The sequence below is a fragment of the Takifugu flavidus genome, chromosome 5 (assembly GCF_003711565.1).
Source record: "Takifugu flavidus isolate HTHZ2018 chromosome 5, ASM371156v2, whole genome shotgun sequence".
Classification (NCBI taxonomy): domain Eukaryota; kingdom Metazoa; phylum Chordata; class Actinopteri; order Tetraodontiformes; family Tetraodontidae; genus Takifugu; species Takifugu flavidus.
The window spans coordinates 2,238,200-2,259,797 of record NC_079524.1 but is presented as its reverse complement, the minus strand read 5'-3'; the positions used below and the strand labels follow the sequence as shown (position 1 = coordinate 2,259,797).

At 44.4% G+C, this 21,598-nt stretch overlaps 1 protein-coding gene across 1 annotated transcript; it reads left to right on the top strand.

The window, feature by feature from the left end:
- The first annotated feature begins 1,861 nt into the window (after nt 1–1,861).
- On the top strand, nt 1,862–18,699 carry LOC130525441 (mucin-2-like). Its single transcript, XM_057032229.1, has 8 exons — nt 1,862–3,118; nt 4,247–4,310; nt 5,341–5,721; nt 6,176–6,350; nt 6,445–6,572; nt 7,226–7,519; nt 9,575–10,669; nt 12,320–18,699. The coding sequence occupies exons 2-8, from the start codon at nt 4,247–4,249 to the stop codon at nt 18,697–18,699; spliced, it is 8,517 nt and encodes a 2,838-aa protein (XP_056888209.1). The 5' UTR covers nt 1,862–3,118.
- Nucleotides 18,700–21,598: the final 2,899 nt, after the last annotated feature.

The following is a 21,598-nucleotide window of genomic DNA, read 5'->3' as shown; positions in this document are numbered from 1 at the left end:
CTGGGTGGTTGTTTTGTGTGGGATTTGTAACTGGTCCAGAAGACCTGCTGTCTTTTTACATGATTTTTTTCCCTTATGTCTGGAAATGGACGCTTCTCTCGATGCTTTATGTCAGATTGATGAGCTGTGCACGCTGGTTTTCATGTCTACATTGCCCTGCTGCCTGCTTTAGTTCATTTCCAGCCATCCTTTTTTTGCCCCTGAGGCGTGATTCTTCCAGACCATGTTAGACAAGGGGCACAACCACATATGTGTAAATTCTGAGGTGCTAATTTGTCATTTATATTTGTTGCACTCGAGGCTACAGAAGACGGCTGAAAGGATCAGAGGAGTTGGTTACCTCAGTGCTACATGTTCACTGCAGCTGGCAAAAGATGAGATGTGGGAATGGGAAGCGATTTCTCTCCGGTTAACAGACCGTTTTCTGTCCTCCACACCCTCCAACTCTGCCTTTGTTTCTTCGCCAACCTGTCAGATTAAACAAGAACGCTCGAAGTCAGTGGATGTGATTCATTAAGTTTTGCTCTGCGGCTCCCCTGGAACCTGATCCTGCCGCAGGGGCTTTAACAGCAAGGCAGTAAAGCGATGATGAAATCTGGAGTTGTCAATACGGACGCAGAAGTCGAGGGTTTGAAAACCTTCGTGCATGTTTTATGTTAGCGGTTCAGCCTGACTACAACAACTGTTATGCAAAATTAGATCACCCACAAAAATAGTCTATGTATTGTTTCCAGAACTCAAGAACTTGCCCTCTGATGGGGGATCTGGGGGCTTTTCCTGTGACTGAAGTGCACAAAGGGAAAAGTGACACAATAACCAGATTGTTACTAAGAGTCTGCTGTAAAAGCATCATTTCCCACCTCTTCTTTGACAGCACGACAGTCCGGCAGCTGTCATTACCGTCTCTGACTCCTGCCTGTTGATTGACACCTGGTGCCTACTTCACTGACACCTGGAACTGACAACTCCCGACAGTTGTGCCACTTGTCACAATGGCTGTGTGCAGCTTTTAGCCCCCTTTTAATTATTTTTTTTATGTTCAGAAGTCATAACGAGCGGGTGTGTTAGGCAGCTGCTCGTGTGTTTCCATAGCATTTATTTAGAAATGCTATCACTGACATTTAATGTATGATGGTGCTGATGAGGCCAGTAGCCTGCATCTCTCCTGGAGGAAATAGATTTAAAACTATGGATTGAAAGTGCATCTTTTTTCACATGAGGACAGATCTCGTGGGATTGGAGGAATTTAATGCCGTTTAATGAAGGCTGAGATAGCATGGGGCCGGAGGTAGAGCACCTTTATAGGTCATGTGATATGTGGGTCATTTTGGGGCCCACACAGCAGATCCCAAGGATCAAACGCTTTTTGATCGGCTCCTGGACTTGCTGATTTATGGGTGCTGAAAGGCAACATGACTTCCATGGTTACACATACAGTACAGACAGTTTACACAGCATTAAATGACTCACAGCTTTTAACTTTTAACAGCAACTCAGTTAAGAAGGTGAGGCAGTAAAAGAGGAGCGATTCCTGTAACTAAAACCTACTTGTTAACCTTGCTGAGGTTCTTTTGCCCACAAACGGGTCAGGTTCAGCTCTCGGGCAGGTTATGTCTTCAAATGCTGAAATTAGTTTTCCATTGCAACTGGTTTTCATCGGGGGTCTCATAAGTGACCGTTTGTTTCCTCCGTGTAACCAGATTCCCAACGGACCACTAATGCCGAGCAAATGTTTGTGTCGTTTTATTTTCCCCACATTTTGTCTTCTGAAATCGAATCAGATGCTGAAACGCTCCCCCACCCTCTTTCTTTGCAGAGAAAGCTGTGCAGGGGCAAACTGCCGCGAAGCTGCGATGATTAGAGTGCACACAGGTATGGCAAATGGAGGACTGTGGACAAGTGCCGGGGGCTATGAGGGCAACCTTCTCTCTTGGAGGATCATCACCTGTGCTCCTTCTCACACATGGTTTGAGTGTTGCTGAAAGCCTAAATAACGTGACCTCTAACTGCAATAATTCATCAGCCAGGCTCCTCGTCATCAAGTCATATATGATCATCCATAAATGCACAGACTGAGGGATCTGTCAGGGAAATCTGCTTCCATGGAGGGAAACAGTTTTCTTTTAAAATGAATGTAAAGAGAAGCAGTAAAATGATAAGATCTTAGCTAAGTGCTCCTCTTTAGAGTAGCCTAAATAAGAGAGACCTGTGATAGAGTGAGGGTCAGCCTGTCCCCCATGTGGGAAAGCCAGGACAGAAGCTGTTGACCTCTGTTGGATCGTATCAGCCTTCACGGAGATGCGTTTAAGTGAATACATTAACAATTCAGCGTTCATCTGGGAGCGCAGGGGCTGTCTGACAGTCTCACTGGGCTGGAAGAGAGAAACTGCTTCCACAGGTCTGACAGAAATGTGTTTTTGGAACATCCTTGTCGTGACTCAACGGGACGTGTCTGCCTCTGCACCACCCGTTTCCATTGCGCACACTTGAGCGGCGGCGCGCTGTCCGCATGCCAGCGTCGTTATCACAATTAGGTGTTCATACAGTTTAAATTTAAGCAAAGGACATGTTGGATGCACCTGAAATAACTGCATAATTCTGGATTAACTTCCGGGCGAATGAAATGATTTATTAACAATTTATTTTTAACTTCTCAATTCTCTCGGCGTTTAAATGATTGATTGTTTGATTGATTTGCGTAAATCCACACTTCAAGTGGCATTCCACGACAGATCGGATCAGTCGGATTGGATGACACCAACACCTCAGGCACGGCGTCGAATTTGGTCCACCCCACCTACCCCATCCCCTCCTACCTAAGGTGTCTCATTCACTTTTTTTTGGATGAACACTCCTCCTCTCTCAAAAGGACGAAATAACAGTGTGCGTTCAGCAAAATTAAACTTGCTGTTTGTCAGCGGTCCACGGGCTGAGTGGCTCTGTCCAGAAGCAGGATCAGCCAGAGCCGCGCGTCTCTGTAGCATCACAGAGAAGAGGCAGTCGCAGAGGACTCCACGCTTTTCGGCGCTTTTTACGCACGCCTGCTGCGCACTGGGACCAAGAGGATTTAAGAAAGAACCAACATTTGCACATTTTATGGAGTAAAACAAACCTAAACGTGAGTATTACTGATGTTTACTTAAAGAGTTAAGTCCCAGTCTTGCAGTGTTCCACCTGGCACTTCTTCTAAACTAAACGAACTAAAAGACGCTATTATTTATTTCTTGCTGGTTCTTCACAGGATAGTTTATGCTGAGGTTCAAACGTTTTTATCTTTTGCCATGTAAATGATCTCGGTCCGACGCGTGTAGAGATGCGATGCTGTCCTCAGTTAACCCGTGTGTTCCTGGGTGAGCCACGTACAAATCCCCAGGTTGGCCGCTGTACCACAGTTAATGAGAATCGCATTCATGAACAATTACCAGGTCCAGTGCGTCATGATTTCTGCCCAGCATGCATAAGAAACAGCTGTTACTGGGATGGAAATAATAATAATGAAAAAATGGAACTCAATTCCTCACAATATGACAGCCTCTATGACATCGAACCGCCGCGGGCAGCATGTGTTGCTACCCGTTAAACTAAATTTACTCACTTTAGGGACCATTTAAATTGAACTTAGATCACTTTGAACTCGTCTTGCTTGTGTTCTCCCGGACTTGGAGTCGGTTTCCATCAGGGCGCGTCTCGCCTCTGGAAAGACTCGGTGTCATTCATTTCACCGATTCCCACACTGATATGCTGTCGGGGTTTGATTGAGATTGTTGGTCACCGCCAGCTGTCAGATCATGTTCGAGTCCCTTTTATTGGAGGAGCGTTTGCTGCCTCCCCCCGCTGCCACCCAGAGCTTGTGTTTACACAGCGGCATGGAAATGAGGCCGGTGGGCTCGTTGCTCGTTTCTCCAAGAAATATGGAGTTTCGAGCAAGTCAGGAAGCTTCTCCTCTCAACCCCGCCACCCACGAATTTCACTAAAATATAAACGTGGCTCCTTTTAAAAAATACCCCCTTCTGTTAATTTATTGGTGGTTTATATTGCAGTTTAAGAAAAAAAGAAATGAAAAGCGGGACCTTCTAAAATTGGTCCATGATGAAATCTCATTCAGAGGCCTTTTTCTCATTGGCTGTGCAGAACAGTAGAAGGATTATCACCCCAGAAACATGACTGCGTTTAACAAAGCGTAGGAAAGGAAAATGTCATTGTTTGCACGCGTTCTTTCAAGATGCACCTTTGTTTCCCCCCACAGATGATACCGAATATCAAGCACATCTGGTGGTTGTTCTGGCTCTGTGAAGCTGCTGCTGCCACAGGTAGGGACCGAAGGAGTCCCGACTCTTTCTCTGGGTCACTCCTCCCCCTCTGTCCCTCCCTCTTCCCATCACTCCCCTTTTCCTTTGTCATCATCACCACTGCCCCCCCCCCCCATGCTGGATCTGGATGTGAATACACACCTTTCAATTAGACTGGACTCCCAGTCTGGAAAAGAACAGCTGGTCTCAGCCCCCCATCCTAATAAGGACCTCTGCTGCAACAGAATCATGCCTCAGGGCTGTCTCATCACTGTTTCCACAGCATTTTTCACATTGTTCTCTGCAACCACTCCAACTACCACCACACACACTCACACACTGATAAAACAGAAAAAAAACCCAAACAAGCAAGCATGATTCAGCTTGTTACAATTCATTTCAGTCTGACATCCTGTCTGACACAGTCAGCACTGGAGTGAAATGCTCCAACTGGGGTGGCTGTGACTGTGCTGGGGAACTGCAGCTAATATCTGAATCATAGGCATTAAATCCAGGTACGGTACTTCAATAAAGATGGTAGACGTCACCTGCTTCATCAGTTGTTGGGTTATAACCCAAACTCAAGAGCTCTTTATGAAAAAAAATGCTCACGTAAAGATGAAAATCACCCATATATACTCATTAGTATCTTGTATTTAATTGCTTCTCGTGTTAAAATTAATTTCCTAACAATAAACACACTGTATCTGTGTAACACTGCTGTAATATCTTCATGCTGCAGCTACACAGCACTCAGTTTTATTCCCACACCCAAGGATGAGGTTTAACTTTCCAAGAACTATTTTCGAGTCATGATGCAATTTTTGTTGTTCCCAGCCCGTTCGCAGCAGCCATTCCACCCCGACGATGTAAATGGGTTCGGCCAGTTTATGGTGTTTACCTGCATCTGTAGAACCAGTGTAAACACACCCGATTTGTATTTGTAAAGTGGAAGAACATGGAGCAACAAAGTGCAGTGATGAAGAAACAGAAAATACAGAGGCGCATAAATTAAGAAAATACCGAGCACTTTTCTCTTTTTCCCACGCAGACTCCAGCTCTCTATCAATCATCAGGCCGGTCACTGGGTCCCTCTCGGGGAAGGTGAATCTTCCCTGCTTCTTCTCTGCGATTCCCACTTCAGCACCAGCCATCAGTCCCAATGGAACCATCCACACCAGAGAATACCTGCGGATCAAATGGACCAAAATAGAGCGGCACGTAGAAACCACCGTGCTGGTGGCACAGAACGGAGTCATCAAAATCGGCCCCAGCTACAGGAGCCGCGTGTCTGTGCCCAGCCACCCCGAAGATGTCGGCGACGCAACGCTGACAATGGTCAAGCTACGTGCCAGCGACACAGGAACGTATCGCTGTGAGGTCATGTACGGCATCGAGGACACCCGGGATACAGTTGACCTTGATGTCAGCGGTACGTGACAGGGCGTCTGTGAAAGATACGTGACTGAATGTCAGCCACCAAGATGCAGTTTAAGGCGCCTTTCTGCTTAATTTGGTAGCAGCGGCTACCTAGTAGTTACACGGCCTCACCACAGTGTTCATTTGGGCTCGTTTTAGATGTGACACAGATTCTGGGTGTCTGTCCACACCAAATTCAGCACTGCCCAAAATACAGCTGCTCCTCCACAGGTTATGGGCAGAACAAAGAGTGTCTTAGAACTCCGTCAGTCGCTGTTCTTTCTTTTCCTTTCCGTCACCGTGTGGTCAAATGTGTAACGCTGCGTTGTAAAAATGCTGTGAATTACAGAGCCCGAACCGCGGGATTTATTGCAAGAAGATTTATGAAGGAATCTGAAATTCCAATTGATCTACTGCTTAGCGTGATCCATAATGTGATCCATTTTTTATTTTGTATTTTTTGACAGGTGTGGTGTTTCACTACCGGACAAACGCCAGCAGGTACAACTTGGACTACCAGGGGGCGGTCCAAACGTGCCAAGATATTGGAGCAACCATTGCTACCTTTGAGCAGCTGAAAGCCGCCTACGAGGACGGATTTGATCAGTGTGATGCCGGCTGGCTGGCTGAGCAGATAGTCGGGTGAGCTGCGGTTTAATACCACAGTTATTCCTTTACAGAAATGATCGTCAATGTTGGGGTACACAAACATCTCTTTGTTTGTCTGATTTTAAAGGTACCCAATCACAAGGCCAAGAAAGGGCTGCTATGGCAACCTACAGAGCAAACCTGGCATTAGGACATATGGGAAACGGAAACTCACAGACACCTATGATGTTTACTGCTACATAGACAAACTTGATGGTAATTTCCCCACAAAATGAGGCCTTTCTAGTCCTCTGTATCATTCCGATGCACTGCAATGCCCTCTTTTAGGAGTAACAACACCTTGGAATTTAGATGGTGCCAAACCAAATGACTTTTATTGCTTATAAGACTGTATATTTAAAAGGTTATGTGAGCTTTTAATGACGCCGTTAGGTCCACAGAGCGACTTCTCTTCCTAAAAGTCACAGCATAAAGACGTGATCATGATGGTGTCGAGATGACCCGGAATTTAGCAGCTTGTCTATAATAGTTTTTTTTCCATTATAAAATCACTCATTGCTAACAAATCGAACTCTGCAGAGGGTTCTTTAGCGTTTAGATCCCTCTGATAGGCTACATTGTCAGCATTACTATCCCACTTGTGTGAAAGAGCTGCTGTTGTTTTAAATCTAAAAGGTGGGAGTTTTGGGTCTGAGCCCTGTGTCAGCTGTCAGCAGTTTTAGGTCGGCGGCTCCAGACTGATTCAGAAATCAATGATTGCCCGATTACATCTAATTTAATTTAAGTGTAAACGATCAAGTAACAGTACGTTTTCCTGAAATAGCTTGTGTCACATCTGATGTACGTAGTGTCGTCACAATTTGTTGCCTTTATTCATCCTTTTTTCTTGGGCGGGGGGCGTATTTCAGGTAAAGTGTATTATTCACCCGTCAGACACAAGATGACTTTTGAAGAAGCCAGTAAAGAGTGTCTGAAGGAAAACGCTGTGCTGGCAAACCCGGGGCAGCTCCACGCTGCCTGGCGCCTCGGTTTGGACAGGTGTGACTACGGCTGGCTGTCCGACGGCAGTGCTCGGCACCCCGTCGCCGTGCCGAAGATGCAGTGTGGGGGAGGTCTGCTCGGAGTCAGGACCATGTACCGTTTTAAAAACCAAACCGGCTTTCCAGAACCAGCCACAATGCTGGGAGCTTATTGTTTTAAAGGTAAGTCCTCTCAAAGAAATAAACTCTTACCTGCACACGACACCATTAAAGTTACCCGTAGCGGTAAACTGTTGTCTTTAAAAACAATGGGCATGTCTGTTCTTATCCTAATAGTGAGATTAATGATCAATCCTTTGCTCCAGACAGTCGCACGTGTAAATATTTTTATCTTTATTACTTCCAGCTGGACCAGTGAAGGGCTGGTTCTCACACAGCTTCACGACTGAAACAAACTAAACCAGGCCGTGTCCTCCAATGCTGTTTAATATGGCACCATCATTTTTTGATATAATATAAAATCCCATTCAGCGGTTGCCGCATCAATTGTTGCTTCTGTCATAACAGATTACGCTGAATAATCTGAGTAATGGAGGTGTTGGGAAGAGCAGAATTCATCAGCCGTGGCTGTAAACTGTTGATACTTTCAGACATTTATAGTAGGATATAAGTTATGAGCAGAGCGAGACACTGTTGCAAACCAGGATTACAGTTTAAGAATGTTAAAATGGAGCAAGACAAAAGTGACACCTTACGGTTCACTGGGAGTTTGCAGACCCAGGTTAGCCTTCTTAACTAATCAACACCCCTCAGGCAAAACTGAGACTAGCAGAAAAAGTGGCTAATACCACACCTGTCAGCCTTTTCAGTCTCACTCTCTTCCTCCTTTTCACCTTTCTCATCTTATTTCCGCTGTCAGGCTTTTGCCCTCTGTCATTCTCACTTGTACTTATCAGGGTAGACGTTTAGATAATGGACAAAGCTACTGCTGGACTGCTAAATTCAGTCATCCTTGGCGACCTTTGACCTGGCCTTTCCATCTTTCCGAATGTGAGGTTAGACAGATAAGCCGGGCCCTGCCGGGCCATTTAATGGCCGCGAGCAAAGCTAACTCTCGCAGTGATAAGTCCCCATGAGAGTTCAGAGGGCAGGTAAACAGGTCACCATCACCTCCTGCTCTTCTTATTCCATGTCAGCCCTCTCGCCCTGTTTGTATTTACACCCCCTCTTTAAGTGGCGTTCAAGGACCCTTGTTCAGTGGAACTCGCTCCATCATTTCCTGCTTTCCCACACCAAGAAAATGCCACAAAAGTGAAATATGTAAATCTGCGTGCTTCCCAGTGACGGAGAAGGAAAAATTCCGTGATTTGTGATTTGGATTTGGCAGAAGACGACATAAGTGCACCTAAAGGCAAAGAGCTCCGCTGGCAAGGGTCGAGTTAATAGACTGTTGTCAGAGCAGAAGTGCCCTGATGGGACAGGACCCTTTTCTTGGTGGAGGAAAAATGTGCCTCACATCAGAGATGGTTTCATGTATAAAGAAGCTGAGGACTTAATGGTCAACAGCTGGCTTTATATAATCTGTGCCAGTGAAGAAAGCTCGAATGTAACAGAAGGAGCACAGCATGGGAAGGCAGCGAGACAGAGGTGAAGCAAAGAGAATAAAACTGTTCTTGAATGGATATTTGGCAGAGGCGAAACAGCAGACAAGTTCCCAGTGGCTGCATGGGCTTAGTATGCTAGAAGATGAGGACAGCCGGGCAGTTTTAACCAGCCTAAAACACTAGATAGCTAAAAGTTTATATAAATCCTGTTTCTGGGAACCCTTATCTGCATATCAGGCAAAGTTTAGGTTTAAAGTTTTAAACAGACCTTATCGTTGGGTGTGGGAACACTGTGGCATTATGCAGAAAACACAACTAACCTTATTTTCTCTGGCGCATGCGACAAACTCAGCACGATAAAATGGACTCATAATCATAATTATCAACTAGATTGTATTATTATTTAGATTATGTACGTACTTGAGGTATTTACTTTAAGATTTCTTAAACTGAGGTAGACAATATTCAAATTGTGCTATTTCAGATGTGCAGTATAATGACTTGTGACTACACTTTGTGGCCAGCACAGTGTAACCTTGTGTGATTCAGCTTATTGGCTAAGAATTTTAACAGATGTTCTGTTTCCTCCCTAATATGGAAATAGTGTTACAATGAAATCTATTGATGAAGTAAGAAAGAATCATAGGCTAATTTGTGCTAATGTTGTTTTTAGGAGGGAAAACGGTGATCAAACAGACATCCATTGTAGATGTTTCTGTTGTTGAAGTGGCCACCACCGCCATGGGCTCGTCTAGCATAAATCCTTTAGTGTGGGACAATGCCCCCTCTACTCTGTCGACATCTGACACTGAAACAAAAGAATCCCCAGAAGCTTTAGATCCTACAGAGGCCACATCTATGTTCTCTACCAGTATGGCTCCCCCGCGTCCAACTCAAGCAGGCCAGAAGGAAGAGTTAATCACAACAGTGGCACCCACCATCAAAGAGGACCATGATGAGCTTCTGGACTTTAACAGCGTCCTAGAGCCAGGGCCCATCGAGGAACAAGAAGACCTCTCGGTGATCAAGATCAACACAATCCAGCCAGACATTCCCATGCTAGACCCCTCTCTCATCACTGAGCCAATGTTTGCTGAGGGGAAGACTGAGGAAACCATTCTGGTTCCTGGGATCGCTGCGGCGACGACCTCTGACCTCCCTGACAACCCAACAGAAACAACTGAAGTGAATGTGGAGGAAGTGTTCAGCTCCTCCGAATCAATGCCCACGAGTGTATACGACGTTGGTGCTGATGAGATCGAGACCCATTTCGGTGTTGAGGCCCTCCCGCCGACTCAGCCACTGGAACGGGACGTCTCGACGACAGACAGTGTCCATCCGGATACGACAACAGTCGCTCCCACTGAAACCACGTACATGCGCAACACTCAGCCTGGCGGTGAAGCCCAGGTCACTACTACAGAACCACCAGAGCCGACCAGCACCACGGCCCAAACCACGGGTCACGCGCAGAACCTGCAGACAGCAGCTGTGGCCGCCATCCTGCCTGACAGCGGAGAGCTGACCGAAGACGAAACAGCATCGGCAGGCGTTCAGGTCTTTGATGAGTCCACCGCTCGGTTAACGGTGCACAGCGGCGACACCCTGACGCAGACTGACGCGAGGACAGAGATTGACCCGGAGTTCTTTACATCCATGGCTTCGGCTGCAGGTCGCACCACCAGGCCGCCAACTGCAGCGGTCACACACACGAACAGAAGCCAACAGTCCAGCCAAGTGACCGCTGCCACGCTCTTACAGCAAGCAGGTAAGACAAATAAAACAGCTTCATGAAAACCTTCAGGTCACCTACATGGATTATTACAATTTTTGCTATCGCTGTAGTATTTGAATAACTTCTGCTCTCGTCAGTGGAAGAGCTGGAAATTGAAAATGTACCATTGAGTTTGGTTTGGCCTTTTAGTATTGAGTAAATCTGAAGTTTGCCGCCAGGCTCATGTATGCAGCATGTTCAGTGTAGCTACATGAAGAAGCTCAGTAAAAGTTAGTCTGGTTCTAACAGCTGCTGGGTAGACTGGGCACATCATAAAAAGTGAGGTCACCCCTAATGTAAAGTCTCTCGTTGAGCACAGCTGGAAGGCGTTTGACCAAAAGTGAATGTTTCCAGTGACGATTACCTCTTCATCATGTGATGTGGTCATCTGAGATGCTCCAGGTCTCCTCCTGCTCTCCCAGCACATGTGGGAAAGGCTTTTGGAAAATCCTGTGGCACAGGGAGAATGGCGTTCTCGGGCTTCTCAGCAGTTGCACAATTTTAGGATGTTAAATAGTGCCACGTCTGCCCACTTACTTCAGGACTGTTTATGAAATGTTCAAATGAAGCAAGACAACTAAAACCCGATAACCATAAATGTTGCAGTTTAACACACAAACAGATTTCTTTAAGTTGTACTTGAGTAGAGGAGCCAGTGATGTTGTACGTTGTGTAACAACGACAATGGCGATTGTAATATTTTCCGTTTATCGAGTATTTATTTTAGGTGTTTGTGTTTAATGTTGTCTCTGGAGGTCCAGCTGTGCTTTGGATCGTTGCGTGGATGCTTCAGTTCCCAGGCCTGGTCTTTGTTGTACACAGGTGTCATTCTGCAGCGCCGAGCTGCTGCAGGTGTTCTTGTTTGCAACCAATAATCTTTCTCAATCACCATTTGTGGGACACTCAGGGGGGAAAGGAGCAAAGAGAGAGACAAGCACAGTCCAACAGGACCCAGGTTTTCATTTTAGGATTAAGCGCGACTCTGTTCTTTTACCCTCCTGCCCTGCACATATTTTTTAATGATTACAAAAAGCTCAAAAGTCCCATTAAGTACATGCAAACAACTCTAGACTGTATTTGTTGGCATCAGTGTGAAATGATTCATCTCAGAATCTGATGATTTCCAGAAGAGAAAGACTGTAGTTTCCTGGAATGATGTCCTCAAACTAGCTTTATTAAAGGCAGAATCATGCTGATAGCAGATTTAAATGCCTTTTGTTATGTTACAGAAGGCAAAAATAGCCACAGTGTTACAGATTTCTTTGAACTGCTTGTTGTGTAGCCACTTAAATCCTCTTTTTTGTACTTTTTGAGAAACAATTTCAGAGGCTTTTTCTTCAGCAAGTATCAAAAAACACCCAAAATTATTTAATGATTTTGAACCATTTACTTTGTAATTATTCGTCAATATGTGCTTCTTTGAAATGGACAATAAAGTCCAGCCCTGTGTCAGTTACTAGTTGGGTCACTTCCTCTAAATATTCCACAACTTGCCTTTTGTGTACATCATATTAAGCTGTTAGCAAATTTGGAAATATTACTTTTATATTTTAGGGGATCAAACACTAATCTGATGTTCTTTACTCTTTTTCTGCTCATGATTTTAGCTTGTCTACAATTAAACTGTTGTTATTTTCTCAACAGCTGACCAGACTCTAGAGCCACCAGGTTCCCAGGATCCTGGCATATCAGCTGTTTCTGAACACCCTGATGGTGAGTCCACCTTGTCAGGCATAAAGCCAGACCCTTTCTCCAAAGCCACTGTAACCGTCACTCCAACTGTTGGCTTTGAAAATGACAAATATGAGATTACACTGGAGCCACAGAGCCCAGAAGAAAGGGAAGCCAAAGGTACCCAGATTGTGACAAATGTGACCATGCTGAGGGAGAAAGGTGACACTGATTTCAGTTCATCTACCCTCCCTGACCACAGAGCCACAGAAGCCACAGTTACAGAAACCACAGTGACAGAAACCTCTAGAGAGATTCCAAATGTTGAAAACAATGAGCCTGAGGTAATCACTAGACTTGAATCACCTTCCCACAAACCTTTTGACATCAACAAGGTGACTACTATCTTTACATTTACCACAGAGGATGTTGCTCTGTCTAAAACAACACAACCTGAACGTGGTTCAGATGCAACAATAAGAGGGCTCGATGTCAAAACTGTCACCGAAACAGCTGCAGAATCCCAAACGAGGTCGGAGGAATCCACCACCAGCTCCTCTGCCCAAGAACGAGTAGTTGGCGAGTCACAGTTTACTCTGTCGTATGTGAAAAGTAACTCAGCAGTAACACAGACAAAGGAAGCAGGTCATCACAGTGATAAAACCGAAACCACAGAAGACGCAGAGAGCACATCTGTTACTGCAGCTGCTGATCACAGCACTCAGACCACATTAGACTTACAAGTGTCCACCCCATCTGACAATGGTGTTGATGGGAAAATGGTTACATCAACGTCTACTGACTCACAGAGCTCCACTCAAGACGTGGAGGGAGGGAAAGATGACCCAAGGGCTGACCCGATATTTACAAGTCCAGCTACTTCTGCACAGGCCCATGAGACTGAGACAACTTTAGCCTTGGAGGTTGGCAGCAGTACTTCAGCTTCAACGGCTAAAATAATAAACCAGGGAGGGGCTACAGAGGTCAGGATCAGTTCAGAATTTATAACAGGAGAAGAGGATGGTTCAGGCCTTGACGCCATAAACATGTTGACATCCAGCCAGATACCAGGCGCCTCTGCAGGAACTGCAAGTTTGCCTTCAAGTTCACAAGCAACTGGTCCAGTAGCGGAGGGCGGGATAACAGGGCAACCAGCAGGCACAGAAACAGGCAAAGAGTTGGAACCCGATCAGACAACAACTCTTGTTTCTTCTTCCTTACACGGAACGATTGAAATGATTAAGACCAAAGTTGAGACGTTCACTGATTATTTTTGTAATTTACTAACACAGAGCGTATCACCGGTGACCCAAACACCTGTTGTTGTAACAGACCAAGCTGCCACTGGTCACTCATCTCATGAGAGACCTGAAGATCATATAGGCTCAGATTTGAACCCCACAAGTGAGATGCATTCTGAACTCCAGACAATTTCTCCTGGTCACACTACAGAAGGAATCAAACCAGAATCTATGCCGTTAGGAACCGCTGTTTCGACAGATATTGGTATGAACGCGACGTCCTCCTCAGTGCTTTCTGCAAGCACCGATAGCAGTAATACCCCTGGTGTCACACTACCTTCTGTAACAGACAACATGAATGCAACAAAACTCAAAATGACAGACTTGATTGTGACCCCATCCTTCATCGAATCAGAAAATCTGCCCACAAAATCTGAATTTACGGAAGCTGCTGTTCGGACAGCACAGCCCTCGGTGTCTCCCATTACGGATAACACGACTTCCGTTGAGGAACCGGACTTGGAGGACCAGTCCCATAACATCTCTACTGTTCCCCTTCCTTCGAGCACCGGGACAACAATGACATTGTCAGGCACTGAAGAGGAACTCCAGACGGCATCAGTTCTCTTGACCAAGGATTCAGAGAGGTCTGGAGAAAGGACCACCCATTTGACCGGAGAATCAAATGAAATCTTGATGGCAACCACTGGATCTTCGGTATTGAGCACAGACTTGACATCGGTTAGAGAATCATACAAACCCCGAACAGAAGGCCAGAGCCCTAGCAGTCCAATAGCTTCCACGGCTTCCTCGCTGTTTAGTACTGAGAAGCCAGCATCACTGCCAGTTACACAAAAAGACATTTCCTTCTCAGTACAGACTGATAAATCGAAGACAGTGCAAAGTACAATTAACACCATAGCATGGGAAGATGGCTCAGGTGATCAGCCTCAGGGCACGCGCTCTCAGACTGACAAACCTTCTGCCACCAGCACCGATGTGCCAAAAATAACGTTGCCTGTTACAACATCGAGAGTTCAAGATATCACAAAGCTGCCATCTCCAGCAGGTGAAACATTAGGTTTCCAAACAAGCTCAGTCCCCAAAATCTTCGACAGTGTTCCAGCGTCCACTGTCACAGACTCTATAGATAATATCAGCATTAAACCTAGACTTGTGGAATCCCTTCCTTCTTTCAGTGGATCAACAGAGATCCCTGGAATGTCAACACTGCCATCTGTGACGACTGACATTGAACGATCTGAAGACATCAGTGTTAATTCTACTGGTGACCTGCTGATCTTGTCAACCACCCTGCCCCCAGCATCTGAGTCTCCAAAAGTGGCAACATCTCATGCAACCGATGCAAGTGCGACCCTAAATTTAACTGGAAAGACAACCGAAATGCCAGCCACTGGAAAAGAGCTTCCAGCTATGAGCCATACAGAAAGACTAATCTCTTCAACTAAAAAGGTTGATTCACCTCTGGCTAGCACAACTGCTCCAAGAACAGGAATTCCACTCACATCCCCACGCTCACATCTGCAGGATAAACACATCATTGGAAGTACAAAATTGGCGCCAATTCCTTCCTTTAGTCCTTCTACCTTGAAACCTGAAACTGCACCCGTTCTCTTTACGACAACAGCAAAAACCTCAGACAGGAATGAGACACTGAAATCGTCTGATCGTCAAGAACCAGTGCCAACCACCATTCAGGCTGGAAAACTATTTCTAACATCGGAGACAACATTATCGGGAACGTACAAGGAAGATGTAAACACAACGATGAAACCAAAGGAAGTAACTACATTAAAAAACTCTTCACTGTTCAGCACAGAAAAAGAGAGTTCAGGAGAAGAAGCTGCTGATACTTCATTCAAATATTCTACGGTATCAACAGCATCTTCACTGTTCAGCACAGAGAAACCAACAGCTTTACCAATTATTGAAGATGGTACAAGCATGACAGAGAAGACCTCAGTTTCTCCTGGAACTGATGAAACCCTGCAGCTCTTTACATCTGAAGATGGTTCAGGTGAACAAGTCCAAGGTTTGCTGAATCAGTCTTCTATTTTGACCTTTGCACCCTCTGTTGACATCGCTGAAAAATCAGGCCTGATACCAACTGGAACCAAAGACACTCTTGATCTGGATAAGATGAAACTTCCACTTTCAGAGCAGCCATCAGTTCCTCCATCAGTTCCTCCAGTGTCCACCACTGAAGATCCATCATCATCATCATCATCATCATCATCATCATCATCATCATCATCATCATCATCATCAACAAAAACAACAATAACTGACAGTAAAATTACAACTACAACTAAGACAGAAAAAGTAGAACCAACTGCTGAGATAAGAACTTTTTTCCCATCAGTTGATGAAGAGAGTTCAGGAGAAGAAGTGACTGATACTTCATTCAAATATTCTACGGTATCAACAGCATCTTCACTGTTCAGCACAGAGAAACCAACTGGATTACCAATTATTGAAGATGGTACAAGCATGACAGAGAAGGCCTCAGTTTCTCCTCAATCTGATGAAACACTGCAGCTCTTTACATCTGAAGATGGTTCAGGTGAACAAGTCCAAGATTTGCTGACTCAATCTTCTTCTGTAACCTTTGCACCCTCTGTTGACATCACTGAAAAATCAGGCCTGATACCAACTGGAACCACAGACACTCTTGATCTGGAGAAGATGACGCTTCCACTTTCAGAGCAGCCATCAGTTCCTCCATCAGTTCCTCCAGTGTCCACCACTGAAGTTCCATCATCATCATCATCATCATCATCATCATCATCATCATCATCATCATCATCATCATCATCATCATCATCATCAACAACAACAACAACAATTGACAGTAAAATTGCCACCACAAGTAAGACAGAGAATCTAGAAACAACTGCTGAGATAAGAACATTTTTCCCATCAGTTGATAAACAGAGTACAGGAGAAGAAGCTACTGAGATTTCCCTGAAATATTCAACAGCATCAACAGCATCTTCACTGTTTAGCACAGAGAAACCAACTGCATTGCCAGTTATTGATGAACACAATGTGGTGACAACAGCCAAATCTTCAGTCCATCACAGTTTTACTGTGGCATCATCACTGTACAGTACAGAGGAACCATCATCAATATCAGTGGACAAAGAGGAAACCACCAGCACGGCTGAAGAAGAACCAGCAGGATTAAAATCCACAGAAGAGAGCTCAGGAGAAGAAGCTAGTAATACTACATTCAATTATTCTACGGTGTCAACAGCATCTTCACTGTTTAGCACAGAGAAACCAACAGCTTTACCAATTTTTGAGGATGGTACAAGCATGACAGAGAAGGCCTCAGTTTCTCCTGAAACTGATGAAACCCTGCAGCTCTTTACATCTGAAGATGGTTCAGGTGAACAGGTCCAGGATTTGCTGACTCAGTCTTCTTCTGTGACCTTTGCACCTTCTGTTGACATCACTGAAAAATCTGGCTTGATACCAACTGGAACCACAGACACTCTTGATCTGGATAAGATGAAGCTTCCCCTTTCAGAGCAGCCATCAGTTCCTCCAGCGTCAGCAGAGAGCATTTCTAGCTCAGTGACAGTTTCTCCAAGTGTGGATGCTGGAACATCATCATCTGTTTCACACTTTGAGGATGATGTGATCAGCAATGAGTCTTCGATGGTTGAGTCTCTTCCTTCTCTCAGTAGATCAACATTTAAACCAGAAACATCCTCAATGTCAAGCTCCAGTCAAACTGAAAGTTCTCCTGTCAGCAGTGTTGATGTGATTGGAGAGACTTTGATTTTGGGAACAACAGTCTCCTCCTTGTCATCCACTAATACGCCATCAGTGGAATCATTACATGACAAAGAAATGAGTGTTACATCAGAGCCTGCAGGTCCATCAGTATCATCACTGTCCATGACTGAAGATCCATCATTATCATCATCAACAACAATAACTGACAGTAAAATTGCAACCACAAGTAAGACAGAAAAAGTAGAACCATCTGCTGAGATAAGAACTTTTTTCCCATCAGTTGATGAAGAGAGTTCAGGAGAAGAAGTGACTGATACTTCATTCAAATATTCTACGGTATCAACAGCATCTTCACTGTTCAGCACAGAGAAACCAACTGGATTACCAATTATTGAAGATGGTACAAGCATGACAGAGAAGACCTCAGTTTCACCTCAAGCTGATGAAACACTGCAGCTCTTTACATCTGAAGATGGTTCAGGTGAACAAGTCCAAGGTTTGCTGAATCAGTCTTCTATTGTGACCTTTGCACCCTCTGTTGACATCACTGAAAAATCAGGCCTGATACCAACTGGAACCACAGACACTCTTGATCTGGATAAGATGAAACTTCCACTTTCAGAGCAGCCATCAGTTCCTCCATCAGTTCCTCCAGTGTCCACCACTGAAGATCCATCATCATCATCATCATCATCATCATCATCATCATCATCATCATCATCATCATCATCGCCATCATCATCATCATCATCATCAACAACAACAACAACAACAACAACAACAATAACTGACAGTAAAATTACAACCACAACTAAGACAGAAAAAGTAGAACCAACTGCTGAGATAAGAACTTTTTTCCCATCAGTTGATGAAGAGAGTTCAGGAGAAGAAGTGACTGATACTTCATTCAAATATTCTACGGTATCAACGGCATCTTCACTGTTCAGCACAGAGAAACCAACAACTTTACCAATTGTTGAAGATGGTACAAGCATGACAGAGAAGACCTCAGTTTCTCCTGAAATTGATGAAACACTGCAGCTCTTTACATCTGAAGATGGTTCAGGTGAACAGGTCCAAGATTTGCTGACTCAATCTTCTTCTGTAACCTTTGCACCCTCTGTTGACATCACTGAAAAATCAGGCCTGATACCAACTGGAACCACAGACACTCTTGATCTGGAGAAGATGAAACTTCCACTTTCAGAGCAGCCATCAGTTCCTCCATCAGTTCCTCCAGTGTCCACCACTGAAGTTCCATCATCATCATCATCATCATCATCATATCATCATCATCATCATCATCATCATCATCATCATCATCAACAACAACAACACAACAATTGACAGTAAAATTGCCACCACAAGTAAGACAGAGAATCTAGAAACAACTGCTGAGATAAGAACATATTTCCCATCAGTTGATGAAGAGAGTTCAGGAGAAGAAGCTACTGAGATTTCCCTGAAATATTCAACAGCATCAACAGCATCTTCACTGTTCAGCACAGAGAAACCAACAGCATTGCCAGTTATTGATGAACACAATGTGGTGACAACAGCCAAATCTTCAGTCCATCACAGTTTTACTGTGGCATCATCACTGTACAGTACAGAGGAACCATCATTAATATCAGTGGACAAAGAGGAAACCACCAGCACGGCTGAAGAAGAACCAGCAGGATTAAAATCCACAGAAGAGAGCTCAGGAGAAGAAGCAACTGATACTTCATTCAAATATTCTACGGTATCAACAGCATCTTCACTGTTCAGCACAGAGAAACCAACAGCTTTACCAATTATTGAGGATGGTACAAGCATGACAGAGAAGGCCTCAGTTTCTCCTGGAACTGATGAAACCCTGCAGCTCTTTACATCTGAAGATGGTTCAGGTGAACAAGTCCAAGATTTGCTGAATCAGTCTTCTTCTGTAACTTTTGGACCTTCTGTTGACATCACTGAAAAATCAGGCTTGATACCAACTGGAACCACAGACACTCTTGATCTGGATAAGATGAAACTTCCACTTTCAGAGCAGCCATCAGTTCCTCCATCAGTTCCTCCAGTGTCCACCACTGAAGATCCATCATCATCATCATCATCATCGTCATCATCATCATCATCAACAACAACAACAACAACAATAACTGACAGTAAAATTACAACCACAACTAAGACAGAAAAAGTAGAACCAACTGCTGAGATAAGAACTTTTTTCCCATCAGTTGATGAAGAGAGTTCAGGAGAAGAAGTGACTGATACTTCATTCAAATATTCTACGGTATCAACAGCATCTTCACTGTTCAGCACAGAGAAACCAACAACTTTACCAATTGTTGAAGATGGTACAAGCATGACAGAGAAGGCCTCAGTTTCTCCTGAAACTGATGAAGCACTGCAGCTCTTTACATCTGAAGATGGTTCAGGTGAACAGGTCCAGGATTTGCTGACTCAATCTTCTTCTGTAACCTTTGCACCCTCTGTTGACATCACTGAAAAATCAGGCCTGATACCAACTGGAACCACAGACACTCTTGATCTGGAGAAGATGAAGCTTCCCCTTTCAGAGCAGCCATCAGTTCCTCCATCAGTTCCTCCAGTGTCCACCACTGAAGTTCCATCATCATCATCATCATCATCATCATCATCATCATCATCATCATCATCATCATCATCATCAACAACAACAACAACAATTGACAGTAAAATTGCCACCACAAGTAAGACAGAGAATCTAGAAACAACTGCTGAGATAAGAACATATTTCCCATCAGTTGATGAACAGAGTACAGGAGAAGAAGCTACTGAGATTTCCCTGAAATATTCAACAGTATCAACAGCATCTTCACTGTTTAGCACAGAGAAACCAACAGCATTGCCAGTTATTGATGAACACAATGTGGTGACAACAGCCAAATCTTCAGTCCATCACAGTTTTACTGTGGCATCATCACTGTACAGTACAGAGGAACCATCATCAATATCAGTGGACAAAGAGGAAACCACCAGCACGGCTGAAGAAGAACCAGCAGGATTAAAATCCACAGAAGAGAGCTCAGGAGAAGAAGCAACTGATACTTCATTCAAATATTCTACATATGTATCAACAGCATCTTCACTGTTCAGCACAGAGAAACCAACAGCTTTACCAATTATTGAGGATGGTACAAGCATGACAGAGAAGGCCTCAGTTTCTCCTGAAACTGATGAAACCCTGCAGCTCTTTACATCTGAAGATGGTTCAGGTGAACAAGTCCAAGATTTGCTGAATCAGTCTTCTTCTGTAACTTTTGGACCTTCTGTTGACATCACTGAAAAATCAGGCCTGATACCAACTGGAACCACAGACACTCTTGATCTGGATAAGATGAAGCTTCCCCTTTCAGAGCAGCCATCAGTTCCTCCAGCCTCAGCAGAGAGCATTTCTAGCTCAGTGACAGTTTCTCCAAGTGTGGATGCTGGAACATCATCATCTGTTTCACACTTTGAGGATGATGTGATCAGCAATGAGTCTTCAATGGTTGAGTCTCTTCCTTCTCTCAGTAGATCAACATTTAAACCAGAAACATCCTCAATGTCAAGCTCCAGTCAAACTGAAAGTTCTCCTGTCAGCAGTGTTGATGTGATTGGAGAGACTTTGATTTTGGGAACAACAGTCTCCTCCTTGTCATCCACTAATACGCCATCAGTGGAATCATTACATGACAAAGAAATGAGTGTTACATCAGAGCCTGCAGGTCCATCAGTATCATCACTGTCCATGACTGAAGATCCATCATTATCATCATCAACAACAATAACTGACAGTAAAATTGCAACCACAAGTAAGACAGAAAAAGTAGAACCATCTGCTGAGATAAGAACTTTTTTCCCATCAGTTGATGAAGAGAGTTCAGGAGAAGAAGTGACTGATACTTCATTCAAATATTCTACAGTATCAACAGCATCTTCACTGTTCAGCACAGAGAAACCAACTGGATTACCAATTATTGAAGATGGTACAAGCATGACAGAGAAGACCTCAGTTTCACCTCAAACTGATGAAACACTGCAGCTCTTTACATCTGAAGATGGTTCAGGTGAACAAGTCCAAGGTTTGCTGAATCAGTCTTCTATTGTGACCTTTGCACCCTCTGTTGACATCACTGAAAAATCAGGCCTGATACCAACTGGAACCACAGACACTCTTGATCTGGATAAGATGAAGCTTCCCCTTTCAGAGCAGCCATCAGTTCCTCCAGCCTCAGCA

Bases quoted from the DNA above. Each gene is read 5' to 3' on its own strand.
- LOC130525441 (XM_057032229.1), top strand. From the start codon at position 4,247: ATGATACCGAATATCAAGCACATCTGGTGGTTGTTCTGGCTCTGTGAA. The intron at 5,722-6,175 runs GTACGTGACAGG...ATTTTTTGACAG, and splicing joins AGTTGACCTTGATGTCAGCG to GTGTGGTGTTTCACTACCGG. The intron at 7,520-9,574 runs GTAAGTCCTCTC...TGTTGTTTTTAG, and splicing joins GGGAGCTTATTGTTTTAAAG to GAGGGAAAACGGTGATCAAA.